Source organism: Echiichthys vipera (assembly GCF_963691815.1).
Source record: "Echiichthys vipera genome assembly, chromosome: 8".
Classification (NCBI taxonomy): Eukaryota; Metazoa; Chordata; class Actinopteri; order Perciformes; family Trachinidae; genus Echiichthys; species Echiichthys vipera.
The window spans coordinates 11,361,042-11,381,714 of NC_139833.1; the positions used below are offsets into that span (position 1 = coordinate 11,361,042).

General features: G+C 43.0%; 1 protein-coding gene across 2 annotated transcripts in view; it reads right to left on the reverse strand.

Moving 5' to 3' along the window:
• The window catches only part of LOC310950541 (nectin-2), a 79,635-nt gene that overhangs the window by 18,989 nt on the left and 39,973 nt on the right, over positions 1 to 20,673 (reverse strand). The window contains exon 7 of one of the 2 annotated variants that reach the window (XM_083918401.1): positions 11,381 to 16,466. The exons of the other annotated variant lie outside the window; for it this stretch is intronic. Within the exon in view, the coding sequence (XP_083774527.1) occupies positions 15,883 to 16,466 (584 nt within the window). The 3' untranslated portion in view covers positions 11,381 to 15,882. Of the gene's footprint in view, positions 1 to 11,380; positions 16,467 to 20,673 lie in introns of those variants that run through there. 2 annotated transcript variants of the gene reach the window in all.

The following is a 20,673-nucleotide window of genomic DNA, read 5'->3' on the forward strand; positions in this document are numbered from 1 at the left end:
GTTAGCGTTTTGAGGACGTTTCTATCACGCTACGGCCAACACCAGAAGAAAAACAAACCCTAGATGGTGAAGGAGAAGGGTGATTTACACAAAGACGGCAACGAAAATGTTGAACTGGAGAGACAATGAGATTCATGACCTTCTGATGGTCGGCACTAGCGTCAAAATCATCTGACAAATTCAAGGAATGGCAAGAGACTCGGTTGTGTATGAGCAAATTACAAACCGACTATGTGGCCGTGGTGCAATTCGCATCATGTTCTCCCTTCTGCCGGCTCTACTCATCATCATCATCATCATCATCTCTAAGCATCATTAATTTTGAAATCAATTTTTGCAAGATAAGACTTAATAACTTGTAGCTTTATGTGGGCTTGCTTCAGCAAGTAGGACCATGGATGTATTAAGGAGAACAGGTGGATCCCATGTTCAAAGATGGCACCACATATACTCCTATAGTTGCTCACTGGGCCATACGCTAAAAAAAAGTCTCTGCAAGCTTTCTCACATGTCTTTGTTTTGGGCCCATGGAGCATGTGCACTAACATCTTTCTCCAGCTGTGCTGATTTAGAGAGCATGTGCATCCGATGCATCCCCAGGCCAAGCTGCCTCACTTTCTACTGACTCCCAACAAACATAAATGGGATGAAATAATATAACCATAAAGCCCTTTTGGACTAGACTTTGTATTCAATGGTTAAATTAAAATCCCTCAAAGCCTAGACAAATATCAATCTAACTATCTGCATGGCTGGGCAACACAGGATATATTTGATAATATCTGTTATTGAGGTGAACTGACCCTTTAACATTTTCCAATATGGTTTTCATTGTCCTTATCACTACTTTCTTCTCATTATACCCAAAGGAAAGAGAAGAAAATACTAGCTCACACACTGACACACACAGAATGTGAGGACAGAGGAAGAATAAGTAGCCAGTGATGCAGACATACAGCTTAAACTCTCCCTTCAAGGCAGAAGACCACCAGCTGAGCTCTCCAAATGAGAAACTACACTATTAACATCTATGTGGTGAGCTAGCATGGACTATTGTTAAACACATGCACCAAGACACAAAGCAAGAGGGGACTGTACATGAGAAAAAAACCCACAACAACAAGGGCAGCAACAGTTACATAAAGAAGTTTGATATTCGTGCATTTTAAAGTGCCATAAGTTTGTGCTTATAACCTTTAAGGTTGAAGGGGTGAGTAATGAGGAGCGGGGCGACTCAGTCAGGCCTGCCTTAGAGGCTGCTGACTGATGGACAGGGATGGAGGGATGGATGGATGGGTGGGTGAGAGAAGAGAGATGGAGAGAGAAGTAAGAAAGAAGAAATATGAAGGCACTGTCATCTCATTTTTCCTCCCTCCAGCTGCCCCAGCTGTTGTTCTCTCTCCCTCTCTCTCTCAATCACTTCTAATTGTCACTCATCCCTCCGATCTCCCCCCTAACCACTTGTGCTGCCCTTCCCTCCCCTCACTCGATTGCTCTCTCCCCCTCTCTTCTTTCCCTCTTTTTCTCCATCCACGCAAATGACTCAGTGAAACAGGTCAAGTGTTACAAAATTCCCCCTGCAGCTCAACCTGCCTAATACAAGGCCTGGCTCATTGCACCAAGACAAGTAATACGCTGCCTACTCACTGAGAGGGGGACGCACACACACATAAACACACAGGCCTACCACCAACACACAATGGATTCAAGAACATAAAATGCTTAAAAAATGTGCATATTTATCCATTATTTACAAGTATTCCATTATAAGTCATCTAGATATAGCCGTATTTACAATTTTTAATCCAATTATTCCAGTCAAAGATGTCAAAAACAAATTCCCATTTCTTGTGATTAACAAAGTCTTTCGAAATGTGAATCTAAGTGGAAACTAAATCCTCACATCTACCGTATATCCTCTCAGCAGAGCTGAAACGATGAGTTGACTGACAGAAAAACAATCAACATCTATTTGATAACCACATTTTTTTTTTTAACCACAAATGCCAAATGTTTCCCTGCTTCTACTTCTGAAATAAGGTCAAGGTTAGTTAATTGTGAGGATTTACAGCTTTTATACACAGAACACCTTTGAGCTGCTTGTCGGGAAAAAGCAATTTCAAGACATCACCTTGGGCTTTTGGAAAATATGAAAGGCTTGTTTGCTATTTTCTGACAGTCTATAGACCGCATATTAATACTGCAGTATACACTTTAAAAAACAGGAAGAAGCAACATTCAAACACACAATGCCTCTCTTTCTTCCTCTCCCACCTATCCACACTAATGAATAGCAATTGGGCGACAGAAAACCCTGAAGCACTGAAGTAAAAGTGGCATTAAGGAGGAGAACAGCAGAGTAAAGGGCCTTAAAATGGGATAAATGACTGAGAAAAACTAGAGTCATTGCACACGCTTGCCCTTTAACACACAACACCACGACAAACCTGGTCCTAGACTCCAGTTTGCAAGTGTGTTTGCTCTGCAGGCAGGGTTGTTTTTAGATAGAAATATAACAGCTCCATAGATCAGGATGGTGGGGACTATATGGAGGATAAACGACCTACGAGCAGTACCTGGACAGTGTTTGTAATACACAGATAAATAACTGGGAGCCGACGATGACACACAGACTCCCGGAGAGAGCATGTAAGCCATCGCGCAAACACAAGACGATAAGGAGACCAGAAACATTGGACCAGAGCACGCACTTGTTTATAAGAGTTTTGTTTGTCTGAATCCCCCCGGGAAATATGGTCGTTTGGGAGGGTAATGACTTAGGAAAACTGAAATGTACTGGAACATAAATTAATCAAAATGTGAGACCTGCTTTCACGCACACTGTGTGTGCTCAACATCTATTTTTGTGCTTTAAACCCTGATGTTAGGCGCACAAAAAAGAAATTCCAGCTATTACAAAGAGTGAACAGAGCAAAATTCTGCATTGATGTTTTGCTCGCTGCTCCTGTTGAAGGCAAGCTAGTCGGATCATAGGTCTGTGGCTGTGATAAACCAGTTATGACTGTCAAAGTGACAAACGCCACATCCACGTTTGAAAGAGCAATAATCTACCCGTGTTTATAAACATTTCACGTAGAGCTTCTGTGATGCCGAGCTCCAAATTTGAATAACATTTAATTTCCTCCTCTAAGATAAGACCTTTTGTCCGTTCAAAACTATTTTGTTCTATCGCTGCTCTGAGCTGACAGTTAAACGGACAGGGGATGGTGAAGCGTGCCTGTGTTTTGCATGGTAATGCTGAAACTCAAACCCTCCCTCTCTCACATTACACACTAAAGTACACTTGACCTGGGAATCAGGGCTGGAATAAAACTCGAGGACCCTGAAGAAGAAGAAGAGGGGCTAACAAGGGAAGCAAAGACACCAGGTGCTGACCCGTGGTCACCGATCACCGCGGTTGCTCTACATGAGGCACACACACACATAAACAACTGTTAAACCGACATACGTCTAACTTGGAGCAGTTTGATTTTGTACATTCAGATTTCTGTTACTTGGAGCAATAATTAATGGGTTAAATCAATAATGTAATTCCCTTTTCAAATGATGCCTCTGGGTTCAATAAAATGATTGGAAGTGGAATGATTAGAGAGAATTTAACACCCTGGGACTGGTTGGACAGCTTTGGATTTACTCACTCACACACACACACACACACACACACACACACACACACACACACACACACACACACACACACACACACACACACACACACACACACACACACACACACACACACACACACACACACACACACACACACACACACACACACACACACACACACACACACACACACACACACACACACACACACACACACACACACACACACACACACACACACACACACACACACACACACACACACACACACACACACACACACACACACACACACACACACCCCTCGTTAGCAGACTGACAATGCTCAAACATTTAGTGTGCCGCAGACGATGAGAAGATAGGAGCATCGGAGAAGAGGACGGGGCAGAAGAAGTGATTACAGGAAAAGAGATGTCTAGATAAGATGACAGACAGATGAATGGGAAGGCAGTTTGAGGGTATAAAGGGGGAGCTGACACATGCACATGAGCACACAAACACACAATTTTGTGAAGTCCTGACAGTCCTTTCCTCACTATGACTGTTATTTAATGTTAAACAAAGGAAGCAGAGAAGACTTGAACCCTACAGGGGAACCGGCCAGTGCAGATAACATCACACTGGACTGCTGATGAAAGCGCAGCGTCCGGTCGCCTCCATCACTTCACCGCGCAGTGCTGCCTGACACAGTGTACATAGAGCTGCGTAATGATTCACTATTATCATTTATCAACATTTAGTAGACTGTAAATAGTATGTGTATTAGTAGGGATAATAAATACAATATACATATTATATAATACAATATGCATTCACTATACAATAATGATGCTATGAACTATATGTTTTAGAAATGGGATATACTATAATATAGCATATCATACATAAATATAATGATACCATGGTGTTAATATGGTATTATAGTGATTTGTAAAATAAAACTGCTACATATGCTACTAAAGTATAAGTACAGTATATACATATTTACTTCAGTCTTTTTTTCTCATCTCATCTTAAAGCTATTGTAAAATAACATAACTTTTCTTTTTTCTTTTTTTTTTTACAAGTTTCAAGTAAGTGGAACAGAGTTCATACCATGCTAGATTAATGTAATTTTGCCCTCGTTGCTCGTATGGTGAAAGACTTCAGAAAACATTCGTATTAATATTATGACAGTGCTTTCAGCCATTTCAACCTAAATACAATACAATGGTAATGACTACACAACCTAATTTAATCATACTTGCATTGGTCATGATATAATTCAATTCTGGTGTGACTCTGAGACATCTTGTGAGAAAAAAAACAGAGCAGCACAAACATTACTTGTTCAACAGCACTCAGAAAACAGCAACATTTGCGATGAACTCCCACACAGAAAAAAACAAACACATTCACATTTGCACGCACATTCGTTCTGTCAGGCAGGCGAACAACTGCACAGCAGTTACATGCACAAATGAACGTGAACACAATCATCCAGGATATAATTTGGATTTAGTAGTCCCCTGAAGACTATCCCCCAGTCCCTAAGACCAAATATTTGCAGACTTCTTTAGTTTTTGTCTCCATATTCATCTCTCATCCTGTATGTTTATATCTGAGGTTATGCAGACGTGCATGTGCCACTGTGTGCATGTGCTTTGGAAGAGCTGCCTGTTGAGACGGTGAATTAAAACAGCAAGTGCATTTGATCTGCAAAGCACTCCGGGGCAAATACTCACAAAATGAGACACAACGCACACACACACACACACACACACACACACACACACGAACAGAGGCTTGCATACAGCATCAAAATCATTTCCGTCACAGAATCTATTCTTAGGAGCAGCAACAAACCATTCTTTCCCTGATATAAATCTCTTTTATTCATACCCACACAGTCAGGCACAAACACATAGACACACACAGACACATGCACACTTAGCTCAGAGCTACACTCCCTGGTGGTCATAATGCATTCACGTAATGTTCTTTGTTTTTTATTTTCTACAACAGGATTTGTTCCAGGTAAGTCACAGCATGCAGACCTTTTGGGGCTTATTTAAATCACAGACACACATGCACTCACGCTGCAACTTCCATCTGGTGAGGGTGGGCGTTTGTGCAGGTGCGTTGAGGTCAGCGGCATTCGAAGCTTCTTTCCCCAGCGCCCTCACGCTCACACACACAGACACACAATCTGATGTGAGAAGCTAAATCAACACAGCTGCAACAACTCAGCCCTCATCGTCTTCCTCCCTTCACTCAGCCGTCTTCCACTCCATTTTTAATCAGGCGTCCCCCTCCCTTTCTCTGTTCTGATTTTTTGCCCTTTTGCTCTCTCCGTCTTCCCAAACTCCCCCTCTCCTTCTCTATTCCCCTTTTATTCAATCTTTCATTAGTCACTGTTAAATGTATTTGCTGGCTAGCTCTCTGTAGCTTTTGCCAATGCACCAAGCCTCAGTCCCCCTTCACTCACCTCACACATCACGCCCTTTTTGCCCTCCACTTCTCTCACTCTATCCCTCTGTCCCTGCCCTTCTCTTCCCTCCCTGCAGTCAGCCTGTGCTACCCCAGGGAGACGCGCCTCATCCGCCCAACAAAGCACTCAAACTACCCTGTTACCTCCAGCTCTGTCAGCACGGGACAGGAAGAGTAAACGGCCAGAGGCCTCCAAGGGAAACAGGAGCATCCACTTCCCCCTGTCTGTCTGCCTGGGTGTGTATACTATTTATACAAGTGTGTGTGTGTGTGTGTGTGTGTATGTGTGTGTGTGTGTGACTGAATGACCAGAAGCCAGAAGATCGGATGTTATTCGTTTACCGTTTGAGGAAGAGGAATGATACAGTTTCCAATTCCTGTGATTATTTACAAATGTAACTTCCGCTGCACTTTGCTTTCACCTTGCTCAACACAATAACAATACAGCGCTCGATCGAAGGAATACATTTGCCAGTTCGGTACTTTTAATGCACACTCTCTTGTTTGAGATATGTCTTCATTACTTTGACAGAAAGGTCCTTGGGACATTTTTGTCGAAATTGATGTCAAGCCTGTCAGTCAAACAGGCTTGCCATTCTTTGACAGTGCATTTAGTACATATTAAGTCTGGAAGAACTAGTATTTTCATTTGGAATTCATTAAAAGGTCCCATTTTTTTTATGTTCATACTTGTATTTTAGTGTTTACTAGAAGATGTTTACTAGCTTTAATGTTCAAAAACATATTATTTTTCTCATACTGTCTGTCTGAATATACCTGTAATTACCCTCTGTCTGACATGCTCTATTTTAGCGTCTTTCTCTTTAAGACCCCCCAGTCTGCTCTGATTGGTCAGTGTTTCTAGGTTTTTCACATCGGTGCTCTTAGCGTCTCTGCAACATCATTGTAGTCGGTGACTGACTGTAACGGCACTTTCTACCTATATGTAGTGTTAATATGACATCACAACCGCACAGACGTCCTGATGGCTCGTTTAAAAGGCAGTTTCTGAATACGGGTGTGTACATTTCTCTGTGGATTGAGTGTTTTGACACGTTCACAGTATCTGTATAACACCTAAACCTGCTTTACAATCAAAAGACATGGAAATCTCACTTTTTACAACACTAAAACATAACCAAACGATGAGAAAACAGCAATATGAGAGCAATATAAGACATCATATGCTTCCAGCAGGAAAAAAAATACCAATGCAGCTAAAATCTATGCCACTTAAAAAAAACTAATCTAACTTTCACAAACAACCATAGTCAGAAACCAAATTGGTCTCCTGCACACTGACTTGTTGTCAACAAGCCTTAATTTGTCACAAACTGCCTCAGACAGTGTGAAATTAAGAACTCTGCACACTTTCTTAAAAAAATATCGATTTCAATTTCAGTGTAAAAGTGAGCAATATCAACAATGAAAGCAATAAATGGGTATACTGCACAGTCAGGAATGTATAGGATTAGGACTGTGACACAATGTTCATGTTTAGACTGTACAATGACTATGGTATTGATACAACTTGAGAGTTTTAATATCTACATCAGATGAACAGTGCAGGTACTGGAGCCATTTTTTAGCCATGCTGCAACTTACAAAAACTTTTGCAGGACTCACTTCCTGACCACCTCAACCATTGGATTTCATTGCCTAACGATCTAACCTTAACCATTCAAGGCAAATGTTTAATCCTAAGCATCTCGCAAGACATTCGCAAACATTGAGTTACCATCTAGACACAACTTAGAGAGTGGTATGACATGCAACAAAGGTCCTCACTCCGGGAGTTGAACAGTGGATGTTGTAGTTAGGTGGGTACGCGCCTTAACCCCCTGTAATAATTTTGGTGGCCCCTATACTTTTCATTCACCACTGTTGATAGACTAATGACATTCCCTTCAGACTCAGTTGTATTTTGCCTTAGCCCTTATTATCAAAAAAACTAACACAATGGAAAACATTATACCTGCTTAACATCAGTGTGTTAGCATTGCATGGTCACTATGAGCATGTTAGCATGCTGATTTAGATTTTTGGTTTTAGCATGTCCCAATACGTAGTATGTCAAATGCATTATGCACTACATCGGGTTGGATTTTGCAGTATGCAAGCCCACACCTCTTTTGCACAGCATATACTGGCCAGAGGGTCAAAATTCAAGGTGCACTGTTATGAAGAAGTATGCCCCAATTGTATGCATACAGCATGCAAACAGCTGCAGTGAATAACAATCTAAAAGTAAAAAGAAAAAGTATGCAATTTGGAACTCAGCCCTTGTCTTGTTGTTACCAGAGTCCAGAGGGAAAGAGAGCAATTTGACATGTTAACACAAACATTGAAAAATGTATCTAAAACCACAGACATGACAAGAACCTTGTTATCTCTCCTTGTGATGTACTTGCAGGCCTGCATTAGAGCCTTCTTCAGTCCTCTGTTTAGATTAATCACATGATTGGACAGGTCAGATGACTGACTTGGCCGGTAAAGAACATTCCAGTTTGGCTATAAAACTCCTTAATTACCCTGTCTCCATGCTCAAGATCATTGTCCTAACACCGAATGAGTATGTACAGTACTAAGAGCTTTTAGTCCAATGTGCGGGAGTACAGAGGCAAAAATAATGAGAAGTATCACTGCCAGTTAAAAGATACAGTGTTTGAAAAATATATTCCAGTAACTGAAAAGACACACACTCAGCTGGAGGTTTGATGATTCACCACAGGCAAGAATAAGAAAGGCCAGTCACTTTAAAGCCCAAAAAAAAAAATGCAGGAACCTACTTTAATAATTGAGGTCAGATGCAGACACTTGCTTTCATTCCTGTGAAGGCCCAGGTCATCACATCCATCACTCACAAATACAGGCAGCAGTCCAGGCCATTCATCACTCACTCTGGGATTTATTAGTTAGGTCTGGAGCCAGAGGGTGAGAGGTTAAATGAGGAGCATTGTGTTAGCAGTTATCAGCAGAGAGAGCCCAAAGAGAGTCTGTACGCACACACACACACACAATATTTAATCATCACTGCGGCTGTAGCTGCCAGAGTTGGAAGTTAAATATACAGCAAACATACATGTGCAACAGTACACACACACACACACACACACACACACACACACAAACACACACACACACACACACACACGCACACACCAAATAATCTGATAACATTTTAGCTTATTAACACAAACATGTCTGCAGCCAAGCAAAGCACTCAACGGGTGCCTAAACACATGAACAACATGAACGTAATTCTTCAGCACATTGTATAACCAAAGAACACACTCGCATTCTCATTCTCTGTCTAACACACGCCTACGCACACACATAACTTGATATAAACAGGGCCACTACCAGCTAGCCGGATTGCCCAGGGGCACCGCACAATGTCTCATCATTGTAAGCTAATGTTGAACACAGCGGTAGTGCTTGGCGTAGCTGCTGTCACTTTGGCTTCAGATCCAGGTTATTTGCTCGAAGCTCAAATAGGCCAGGTTCTGCGTTACGGGGTCACCGCTTTCACATGAGGGGCATACTTTCTCAGTGACAAATGCAGACTAAAATGTATGTGAGGCACGTGGGGCGTTTATTAGTACTAGCTGTAGCTTAAAAGCCTTTCTGCTGTGCTTGAGTCTTTTTACATTCAGCCAGAAAACCAAAGGAGTTAGAGTGTGTCTGTGTGTTGAGTGTGTGTAAGTGCTCTCTATCTCGCCAAAGCAATTAGAGAGGCCAGATGGTGGGCTGGACTCACAGTAAATAGCTGTGCATTGACAGAAGAAGCTTGCAACAAAAATGAACTGTGACAAGGAGCCAGGATGACACACAAATACATGATGAAATCAAAGCACCAGGCAAACATCGAGGACGTGCAGCCATAACCGCCATAAACCAACTGTCACAGACGAGGCGATGTTACAGCACAACTTGATTGGATTGTTTGTTGGCGAAACAGACGAGGTACTTGTATGTAAAACCAAATAAGGCAGGTGCACATACACGCATGAACACACACATTCACTCCCATGCCAGAACACACACGGAAAACCCTCTACGTGCCCTTCTGTTAAAATTTGACCAAACCAGTTTGGTTTAGTCAGTGTTCAAACAATGCGGCCTTTGAGAGGCGCTCCATTCACCGACTTTCAGCTTGGCCTGCACATTCCCAAACTGAAAACACAAACTGCCTCCCTCCAGGAAAACCACTGAAACTGCAGCACCACATTCCTCAACCCTATCCTTTTCTGTGTGTGTGTGTGTGTGCTGTGCGTGTGTGTACACAGTATTTGCCTGAGAGGTATTGGGGCTCCATTGAATATAATTATTTTGTCTTGAGTGCAATTGGCTTTGTAGTTATCGTCAGTCTTCACAATACACATTCTCAAGTGCAAAAAAAGTGCCCTTTAGAACAGCTACAGCAGTCTAATACATACCTGTTACCAAGGCAGCAAGTTTACTTCAGCCAACCAGGGGCACGTATACTAATCAGAAAGACTGAGTGGAGTTGGAGCTTGCGTACAGGACAATAGTAATGCACAAAATGGCGTCTCCTGTTATTGTGCTCAGTTTCCCCATCAACCTGTTATCACACCTCTGTTGACACACACGCACAGATTTATCAACACTGAACTGAGACAAACAGCCAGACCAGGAAATGAGAGTCCAAACCCCGCAAACAAACAGTTGGGTGGTGTATCTGGAGTGTGAAAGATGGGTGACAAGAGACAGAGGCCACTTCATAACCCGATCAATTAATCTATAAATCTAATCAGTGAGAATCAATGACTGGTGCTTCTATTCAATCTGGCTCCTCAGTCATCTAAGCTAACCGTAACTGATAAAGAGACAGAGGCAGACATGGGAACAGCAAACAAATTCCAGTAGCAAGTCGGAACCGTATGCCCCCGAGCTCATCAATGGTGGCAGTTGCGCATTGCAAAAAGCTTACGTCAAACTGTTGTGTCTACGGTGCTGGAAACTTGCAACAAGAAGGAGTCGAGGCAGAGAGGAATTAACGGTCCAAAGTGTGGCGTTAAAATATCATTAGCGCCGCACAGGCAGAATTAGAAGATTTATTTTCTTTGGAAACTTAAATAATAAAAGAAATCTGTACAAATATTCTATTAATTCCTCGACACTGTGCTCTCACTCACAGACCGATAAGCAAAATTGAGAAATGCATTGGCATCAATAAAACCGTATCAATTCTCAACCCTAGACATTTCGAAGAAAAGGAGAAACAGACACCAGACGCAGCAACACCGGAACATTTCAAAAATCAAGAGATCTTTAATAGCAACCAAATACGAAAAAAAATATAGAAAGACACGACAAAATGGTGACAACGATTCTAGTTCAGTTTTTTTTTTCTTCAAAAGACCATAATAAATTTAAAATTAAAAAAATACAAAAAAGAAAAAAAAAAACAACATTTACACTGAACAGTCAATAATAAAAAGCACGTTTTGGGGTAAGACTGTTTTGATGTGTGTACAGTTCATTTGTATAGAAGAAGCACATTTGCCAATGTTGGCAGCAATCACAGCGCAGCAGTCAAGAATAAAGCACTCAGAAAACATAAATTATAAAGCACTGCAAAATAACAGAAAAGAGGGGGAACTGTAATAGGAGAAAATAAATCCTTCATGCTTGCTGTCACTGAGAAATACACAAACGTGACACCATAAATTAGTAATATCTTTTTCTCTGCTACATATTTATATATTTATACTATGTACACAGGGAGGTTTTCTCTTTTTCTTTTATGCAAGTGAGATGGGAGATGTTAAGGCTTTAAATTGAACATCTTATGTTTGGAGCTGAAGAAATAGCAACATGTGGCTTATTGGAAAAAGAAAAATATTGGGTATTTCGCCTGCCTAACCTTGTGCTAGACCCGGGCCAGGATCGTGGATTTCTCTAAAAGCATTTTGTCTGACAAACCTTGCTTGGGTACTGAGGTGGGTGGCAACAGTGTGTGTCTGCGGAGATGGCTGAAGTCGAAAACAACAATCTGAAGTTGCGACTCTCTAAAAGCATTCAAAGGGATCTGGGAGGGGGAGCAGGTCAGCGCCGCAGCAATTTTCTGAAAGCTATATTCCCCCGTGTGGAAGAATAGCGGAACGGACAAATGCTTTCCTAAAAAGCCAGTTGCTCTGACACTGGGTGAAAGGTGTGTGTCCCCGAATGTGTAGTTGTCTCGGTTCTACATGGTCATTGATGTGGGATTGGGGTGGATTGGATTATTTGAGGAACAGAAAGCAGTGGAGCAGGGGACACATCATGCTGCGGCTCTCCACAGTTACAGGACATGGTATCCTGTCCTGACAGAGCTGCTGAGCAAGAAGGGGAAAAAATAAGTGTTTTTGTGTGTGTGCGTTTGTTTGTGTGCAGCTTTGCGAGCACATTTGCGTGGGCTCATGTCAGGTGATGGCAGAGTTATCAGGTATGAGGTGTCTTCTGCACAGTTTGGCCGTGGGTGTGAGCATAATGAGAGTGACTGGAGGTGTTTGTGTGTGGGTGACTGTTTCTCTGCATTCTGTGTTTGTGTATGTACAGTATGTGTGTGCGCAAGTGAGGGTGTCTTCGAAGAGCACAATAATATCTTGCGTTAGCCAGTTTTCCATGGTGACAAAGGGTGGCTACTCAGATTATGGACATCTCGCACACACACACGCACGCAGAGAGAGAGCGCTGACTCAACACAGACCATCGGCTGTGTGGCTACGGTCTACCTGATAAATTAGGAGTATGTATTTTTGCATCATGTCGGGTGCCTGTCAGGGAGAAGTAGAAGCCAATACTGTGTGCTTATTATGTGGAAATGCAGGCAACTCTGACTTGAACAACAAAAAAAATTAGACAAGCATATTTATAATCCCCCCCCCCCTCCCCAATACAAATCCACTCTTAGGCTTTAGGGAAACTCAGCTCAGTCAGTTCAGTATGTTTAAAAACCAAAACCACCAAGGTATTCATTAGATTTAAAATTACATTCTGCATCCCCTCTGAGACATTTGAACTTTAGGCTTAGCGACCCAGAACGCCTTGGTCTTTACTTCCACGACACTGGCAACACTGGCTCCATCGATCTGATATTTACATTGTCATAAATATCCACATTTTCACAAGAAAAATAAAGATGCTTACATTTATAGTACACAGATACCTCACACCAAAATGTACATACAACAGTATTGTCCCTTATCGCTATTTTGCCCCCAAAAAACAAAGATTACACTCATATTTCTCTTTATAGCAGTGTCAAGTGCAAAGATAAGTAATACACTTTATTTCGAGTGGTTGTGACAAATCAGCTGTGTTCAGTAAATTTACTTTAACCCAGGTTGACAGGAGTTGCATTTATGTATAAGCTAAGGCCATTAGACGTTAATCCTATTGAACACACTGGCTTACAATATGCTGGACGGTGCTCAAACACAGTATAGCCTCTCCTGTCTCTCTCTCCTGTGTCTCTCTCTGCCTCTCTGAAGGTTAAGTCCTAGTTTGCCATCAAAATGGCAAACTAGGACTGTCTATATAGAGATACTTGTATTGTACGCGAGTGATTCTCACCTCTATAGCTCAAGGTTAAAAAACGTTTTAATAGGAAATGCAGGCAAGTGCAGTCATCCTTGCTCTTTGCAATCGCTCACCCTGCATTTGGCCTTTATGACCTGCAGCGAGCTAAAACCCAGATCTTTGCTGGGTCTTACAAGAGGGCGGCACAGTCATGAAGAGATGCACTCACCACATTCCCAGTGGGTCAAGGGGGGGAAGTTGATTAAAAGGCCAGGAAAAGCATGATTAGAGGAGCTACAGTAGGGCTTCTCTCCAGGATTGTCCATCACAGTCATCCAGTGGCTACATAGATACAGTGACGCATGCAAATGTACACACTGAGCCTCAAAGACGGCAGCGTGCAGGAGCCACGGAGCAATATTTGCCTGAGCGGGCCTCCGGTGGCTCGTTAGAAGGATAAATAAACAGTCAGGAGACAATCAGCCCTGAAGCTGAATCATAAAAGGGCCATTTCACTGCTTGTTGCCCGTTCGTCAATATGACTCTCATAGCTACGCTGTGGACGCAACCTTTTATGTCTCCCGATCAATTTACTACATTTAACAGCATCCGCTAATGGAAAGAAATATTACACGGTATCATTGAAAATCTATCTAACCTAACGCGGTACTTTGGGGGTGGGGTTCGGTTACATCTGGCCGTTTACTAAAGTGTGGGCGGAGGCAGTAGCGTCCGTGCAGTGGAGAGAACATGGACACTTCAGGTGGATTAGTCAGTCCTGGCATGTCGGGGCAGGCCTGGCTGGAATAGAGTAAGTGGGGCGTTTGACACATCAGGAGCTGTAAAATACTCCTCTGCTCTCTGTGGCCCTGACCTCGACACTACCGGATAAATCATAAACTCTCCATAAACACAGGGAGAGAGGGATGGAGAGAGAGAGGGATGGAGAGAGAGAGAGAGAGGGATGGAGAGAGAGAGAGAGAGAGAGAGAGAGAGAGAGAGAGAGAGAGAGAGAGAGAGAGAGAGAGAGAGAGAGAGAGAGAGAGAGAGAGAGAGAGAGAGAGAGAGAGAGAGAGAGAGAGAGAGAGAGAGAGAGAGAGAGAGAGAGAGAGAGAGAGAGAGAGAGAGAGAGAGAGAGAGAGAATTGCCACGTCATATACGATAAGTGGTGGCAATCTGTTGGTCCCAGCTAAGCGAGCGACTTCACGGCTCATTACCAATCAAGCTCTTCCTGTCAGCAGAGCTCTGAAGAGACGGGGATGAGGAGGAAGAGAAAAGAAGAGACGCCGCTCCTCTCTGGTCCCCCCTGCCTCATGCGTCCCTCTCTCTCCATCCTTTGACCCTGTCAGATCGGCTCCACCTCATTCCCTCATCTCCTGTTTACCGTTTCTTACCTCCAGGCACAGTACAAAAGTTTGCATTACACGTGAATACCTTGTAAAGAACTTAGCTCAAACTCTGCTAAATTCAGCCGCTCTTGTATTTGTGCAGCACGCGAGGACCTAATGTTCTATTTACATTTTGTAAATTCAAGCATGTCTGTTGTCGCTGATAGCTTGCAGAAAGGGTTCGAGAGGAAGGCAGCAAGCGGGAATCAAAGCTCACCAGTAGATTTGAGCAAATACTTTGTTCTCTTCTCTAAATCACCTGGCTACTGTCTTTACTTTCAAAAACCCTCCTCCCGACTCACCACTAGCTACTAACTACCCACCAGCTGTCACAGCACAACGCATTACCAAAACAAAAGCTTTTCCACAGGAGGATTGAGAAAAGCAGGCAACACGTAACTGCTTGACAACCCCTTCCACTTCTACTGTTTTGGTGAAGATAAGAGTGAATATGCAAGTGCGTTGCCTCCTCTATAGCCAAGCTTGTATCATGATTCCATTATCCTTCTCCAACTCACACTACACAGTTTCTCTCTTTTAGTCTGTCTGTCAAGAGTCCTTGTCAAGGTCCCAGTGATAGCAATAGCATGAAGCAGAAGCAGTGGGAGACAGGTTGTTTCTTTTCTCTGTTTGATATTCAGTTCTTAAATAACAGCATCGCTCCTTTCAGAATATCCCTCCTGTTCTTTTAGTCCATTCTGGGGCTGCACTGTGATTAATAATAGGCTATGTTTAAAGACAATTTTCAAAAATAAAAGTGGTATCATTTTCTTTTCTCTATCATACAGGGACAAGACCCTGGAGCCACAAAATCCTCGGGAGGAATCCTCCATCCCTCCTTTTTCTTCTCCTCTCCTCTCCTCCTCCTCTATACATAAACAGCAGTCCGCGAGATGACAGAGCCATCCCGCTGGGACTCCATGTCATCATCCAGGTAATCTCCGATCATATCGTCCTGGTCATGCGGTGGGCGAAGCTGAAGGATGGGGGCCCCTCCAGTGAAGTGGTCATACCTCTCCTCCTCCTCCAGCTCATCAAACTTCCTCCTTTCTGCGTCGTCTAATTCATTGCTTAGCAGGATATCTTGGGCGGTGGGGGTGGTGGAGACAACTTCAGGCCGGCCCCCCATGGTGAGCGGTTGGTGGTGGTTGTTTTTCTCTCCGAGGCCCTGGTTGGATGAGCTCTCGTTGTAAACATAGATGGGACCATTGTTGTTACCGCCTCCGATGCCGCTGCCTGCGCCTCCACCTGTGCCGTTCTTGCTGGCCTTTTTGCCACCACCAAATATGCGTGTCTTCATGTCACTGCCGCCATTGGCGCGGTAACCTTGCTGTTGCCTGCGGCTACGGGTGACAAGCACGGCGACGAGAGCGGCGACCAAAAGGAGGGCCAGCAGGGAGCCAATCACAGCTCCTGCCACCACGCCAGCATTGGATGGGTTCACTGAGGGCTCTGCAGGAGGGAGGAGAGGCAGGGGAGGGAGAAAAAGGAAGAAAGGATAATGGTTGAGAAAGGGGAAAAAAAGAGAACAGTGTGAAACATGGAGAGGGCAAGAGGGGAAAGAGAGACAGCATAAAAAGGAAAAAAGAAGAACAGGTAATGTCAAGGAAAAATGAGAAAGGTAGGAGTTGGATGATGTCAGTGTCGCTGGTCTGAATTGTATTCGGTGAAGTGTGTAAGAGTGCTGAGGTGTCAGTACAGTCGTGTGTGTGTGTGTGTGTGTGTGTGTGTGTGTGTGTGTGTGTGTGTGTGTGTGTGTGTGCGCACACGTCTGTGTGTGTGCGCACACGTCTGTGTGTGTGTGTGTGTGTGTGTGTGTGTGTCTGTGTGTGTGCTGAGCCTCTTCCTACTGACATTTCCTCCTCTCCCTCAGAGCTGCTCCTGTCCCCATTCCCACAGTAACGTCACAACAACACGGCAGCCACGCTTCCCCGTGTGTTGCCCTTCAACGGCCAGGGTCTGTCCAAGGATCACCACAAATCACAAGGCAAGGCAGGGGTAAAGGGGTGGGGGTGGACGGGGTGCAAGCCACATGCACACACGCTTCCTGAAGGAGCAGGGGGTGGCGTGTGCAGCGGCAGAACAGGTGGAGGCCATGCAGCGGAAGAGGGTAATGATGGATGGAGGAGTGGAGGTTAGAAATTAGATGAAGAGGAGGAGGAGGTGGCGGCGTGAGTGAGTGACAAAGTGACACAGCACAATGACATCTCTTGCTGAAAGCCGTGAGCACAGAGCAGGGGGACAGTTTGGCACCCCTCTCCGCAAAAGGCACCGCTCGAGTGCATGCGAGTCCAAGACGTGAGTCCTTTTTTATTCCAGCACTATTGGTTTAGTCACGACTGCCATGTTTCACACGCACGCACACAAACACACGCACGCACGCACGCACGCACGCACGCACGCACGCACGCACGCACGCACGCACGCACGCACGCACTCACCCCACTGCAGTGATATTCGTACAATATTTCAAAGCAGGTATTTCAACAGCAAAAAGATAAAACTGCTTTTGCAGAGAAGTTAACATTAATACTGGCTATTGATTTTTGAATTAATTTACTATGGCAATAACACACAAGTTTCAGTACCGATGCCACCAACACCAAAACAATACTGTTATTGATTCCTTACTTGAAGAATATGAAAATATTTTTCTATTCATCAAAATACATTAAATGCATTAGTTACATTGCAGCAGTACAGCCTAAATAAAATATAGTGTAAAATAAGTATACAATATAAGTATTGTATTACTTAAATCAGGAAATATCTGATCATAGTGAAACAAACCACAGTAAGAATCCGAGGTTTGATACCAGGCCTAGTTAAGACACCACTGGTAAGTAAATCCAAGGAAGGAAAACAATGACAGTGTTACTGCTTTGCACAGGATTTTTGGGGCCATGAGTTCAGGGCTCTAAGTGCTTTCTGGGAGTATGACAACTCCCCGCAGACCCTGTGACCGTTTCCCCCATGTGGTCATCATCTATTACTCAGTGGGCGGGAAATATGTCACTAACACTGCCGGAGTTGAGGGTCAACGCCATCCATGCTGTTTGCATTCACTGTGCTGTGAAGCACATTGAATAAAAATGTTCTCCAAATGACACAGGTTATTTTTCAAGGAAATCATGCACAAGTAATAACTTCTATAGGAAAGAGGAGAATGTCAGTATGATTTATATACAGCTTAGACTTTATTCCAAAAAGATGGTCTTTTAGGGATGCACGATATGGATTATTTCAGCCGATAATGACCTGCTTCTCATCGCCGATATCGATACGATTATACCCTATAATTGATGCACACCTGGGAGTAGGAACGGCTAAGGTTTAGTGAGCAGTTGATTTAATATTCCATAGTTCTGACCTATCCCAATTTAACTGACATCACTATTGATTGTTAACACAACAAAAACAAAGAACAGTTCTGACCCTTCACAAGTTAATTAATCCTTTCTAGTAATGTAAATTTAGAAAACAAAACCTTCGCAAACACACTTTTGCTTTCATAGAGAAATTTGCCCAAGAATTCAAATGAAATGCATTGCCATAATGTATCAAATCTGACATGTCAATGTATACACTAGGATGCGTGTCCATTGGCAGATAGCAAACCGACTTTAAACAGATACATATCATGCATTGCTAGTATCTATCATTATTATGCATACAATATATTACATTGTCAACCAACTCTAGAAAATAAAGAATGTATAATAACAAAATAAAAGCCAAATAAACACCAGTACTGTAAATACAGTATCATGTTACCACACTGTGCTCGACAGACTATGAAAATGACACCATTTCTAAATCACCTCAAGCATCGTTTCCTGCATTACATGTTCAGAAAAAAAAACGTTTCAAACTGGCAATAGATACCGAGAAGTCTGTGATAGTTCATTATTGGCTGACAATTTAGTACTAACAGAAAATTTAGTACTAATAGATCATTTAGTTGGTACTGATTTTGCACCAACAGGCCACGCTTCAGAGCTTTAAATAGTGAACTTGGAACACTGATGCCTGTATGTACATAATTCACACAGTTACAGTTCAAAGCAATCAATTTTGGAGCTTATGTGTATTTTGTATGAATATGTGTATTTATTTATTTTTATTTTACTTAATGCACTTGTTTATTCAGTTTGGACAATTTTTGACGCCCCAGAAGCAATAAACAAAATGCGTTCATGTAACTATTTCAGGCACTGAAGGCGAAAAAACAACAATTTCTTATGCAATAAAGTCTATTTATCACCTGTCACTCTAAAGTGTTCCCACGTCCTTCAGGTTTGAGTGCATGAGCCACATAACAAAACAAAAAGAGGAAAGATAAATTCATTTTTAATTTTAGTCCCTGCCTGAAAGCGATCAAGAACCCTTGGCTAAGCTGAGCAGGATGTCTGCTGCTCTGCCTTTCCTTTCCACTCTGTGCACTTTTACCAACCGCTGCAGAGGATTAACCAGTAGACGCTGCTGTTGAAATCCCTGACTAAATTTGAAAGAAGCGAATCAGCCAGATTCTTATTGTCATTCACATTTGAAATCCATCGGAAGCCTGACCCTCTTGTTACGTGTACAGGGAGCTGACAGAATTACTCTTGTAACACAGATTCTTGTTAAGAGAGAAAATGGGGGTCTACACCTGTGCTCCACTCCAGCTTTATTTCTGCCTCCCCTCTCCTTCACTTCCCCTTTCTCCATCTCTGCCTCCACTTCACCAACTGTGTATACACTCTTCCCATCCCCTCTAAATCCATTTTCATTGCCATCTCTCCAATTTACGTTTTTATTTCTGTCACATGTTACTTTCCTCATCTGCGCTTCCCTTTCAACATGGGGGGGAGAAAAAAAAGTTCCTGTGGATATATTTTCTCTTCCTTTCTTTCAAATTCTCCCACAGCACGCAGTCGCTCTCTCCCCAATTACTCTCCCCGGAGCAGTGCTAACCACTCCTGTTCACATATACGAGAGTGAGAGCTAGCCCTTAGTGTCCACTTGTAACAGGAACACAAGAAATGCATTATCACCTCGGGCTCCGGGGCGCTCTGGCACGACCAACGTGGCAACAATCTCTGTGAGAACTTGGGGCTAGATGCTGCCACACATTGCAGTCACATCAAAGAGAATTACACTGAAATTTAAATGCAAATTCCCCCTTAATTCCTCTCATCCAATTATTTTTAATGCGTTGCTCAAGTCACTTCTTAAGTATCTCTCTATAAGTCAATGCTGGTAAATCCTTTTGTGGGTGATAATTCATGTTTTATTCTGCCCTTCCAGAGTCAACACTTAAATGATTCAAGAGATAGATGTAAAAGAAGCCACCCAGGCTCCCAGTACTGGCCCACAACAGACCCAGACACATCCTAACAAAAGCACCAGTGGAATTTACTTCAGTGGGTGAGGAGAGGACATCTTATAAACACATGCTGTTGAAGGAGCCAGCAGAAAAAAACTGCAATATGCATGATGTGTGGATAACAAGGGGGGGACAAATAAATAGAAAAGCAAACATGCAAAAGTACAGTACCCCGCACCACTTCTCCCAAACACACACACCATACTGTGGAAGCCAAAAAAACAGCATGCTTCTTATGAAGTCACGTCCAGCACGACTGTAAGCTCCAAGTGACCGCAAGTAATGAGAGAG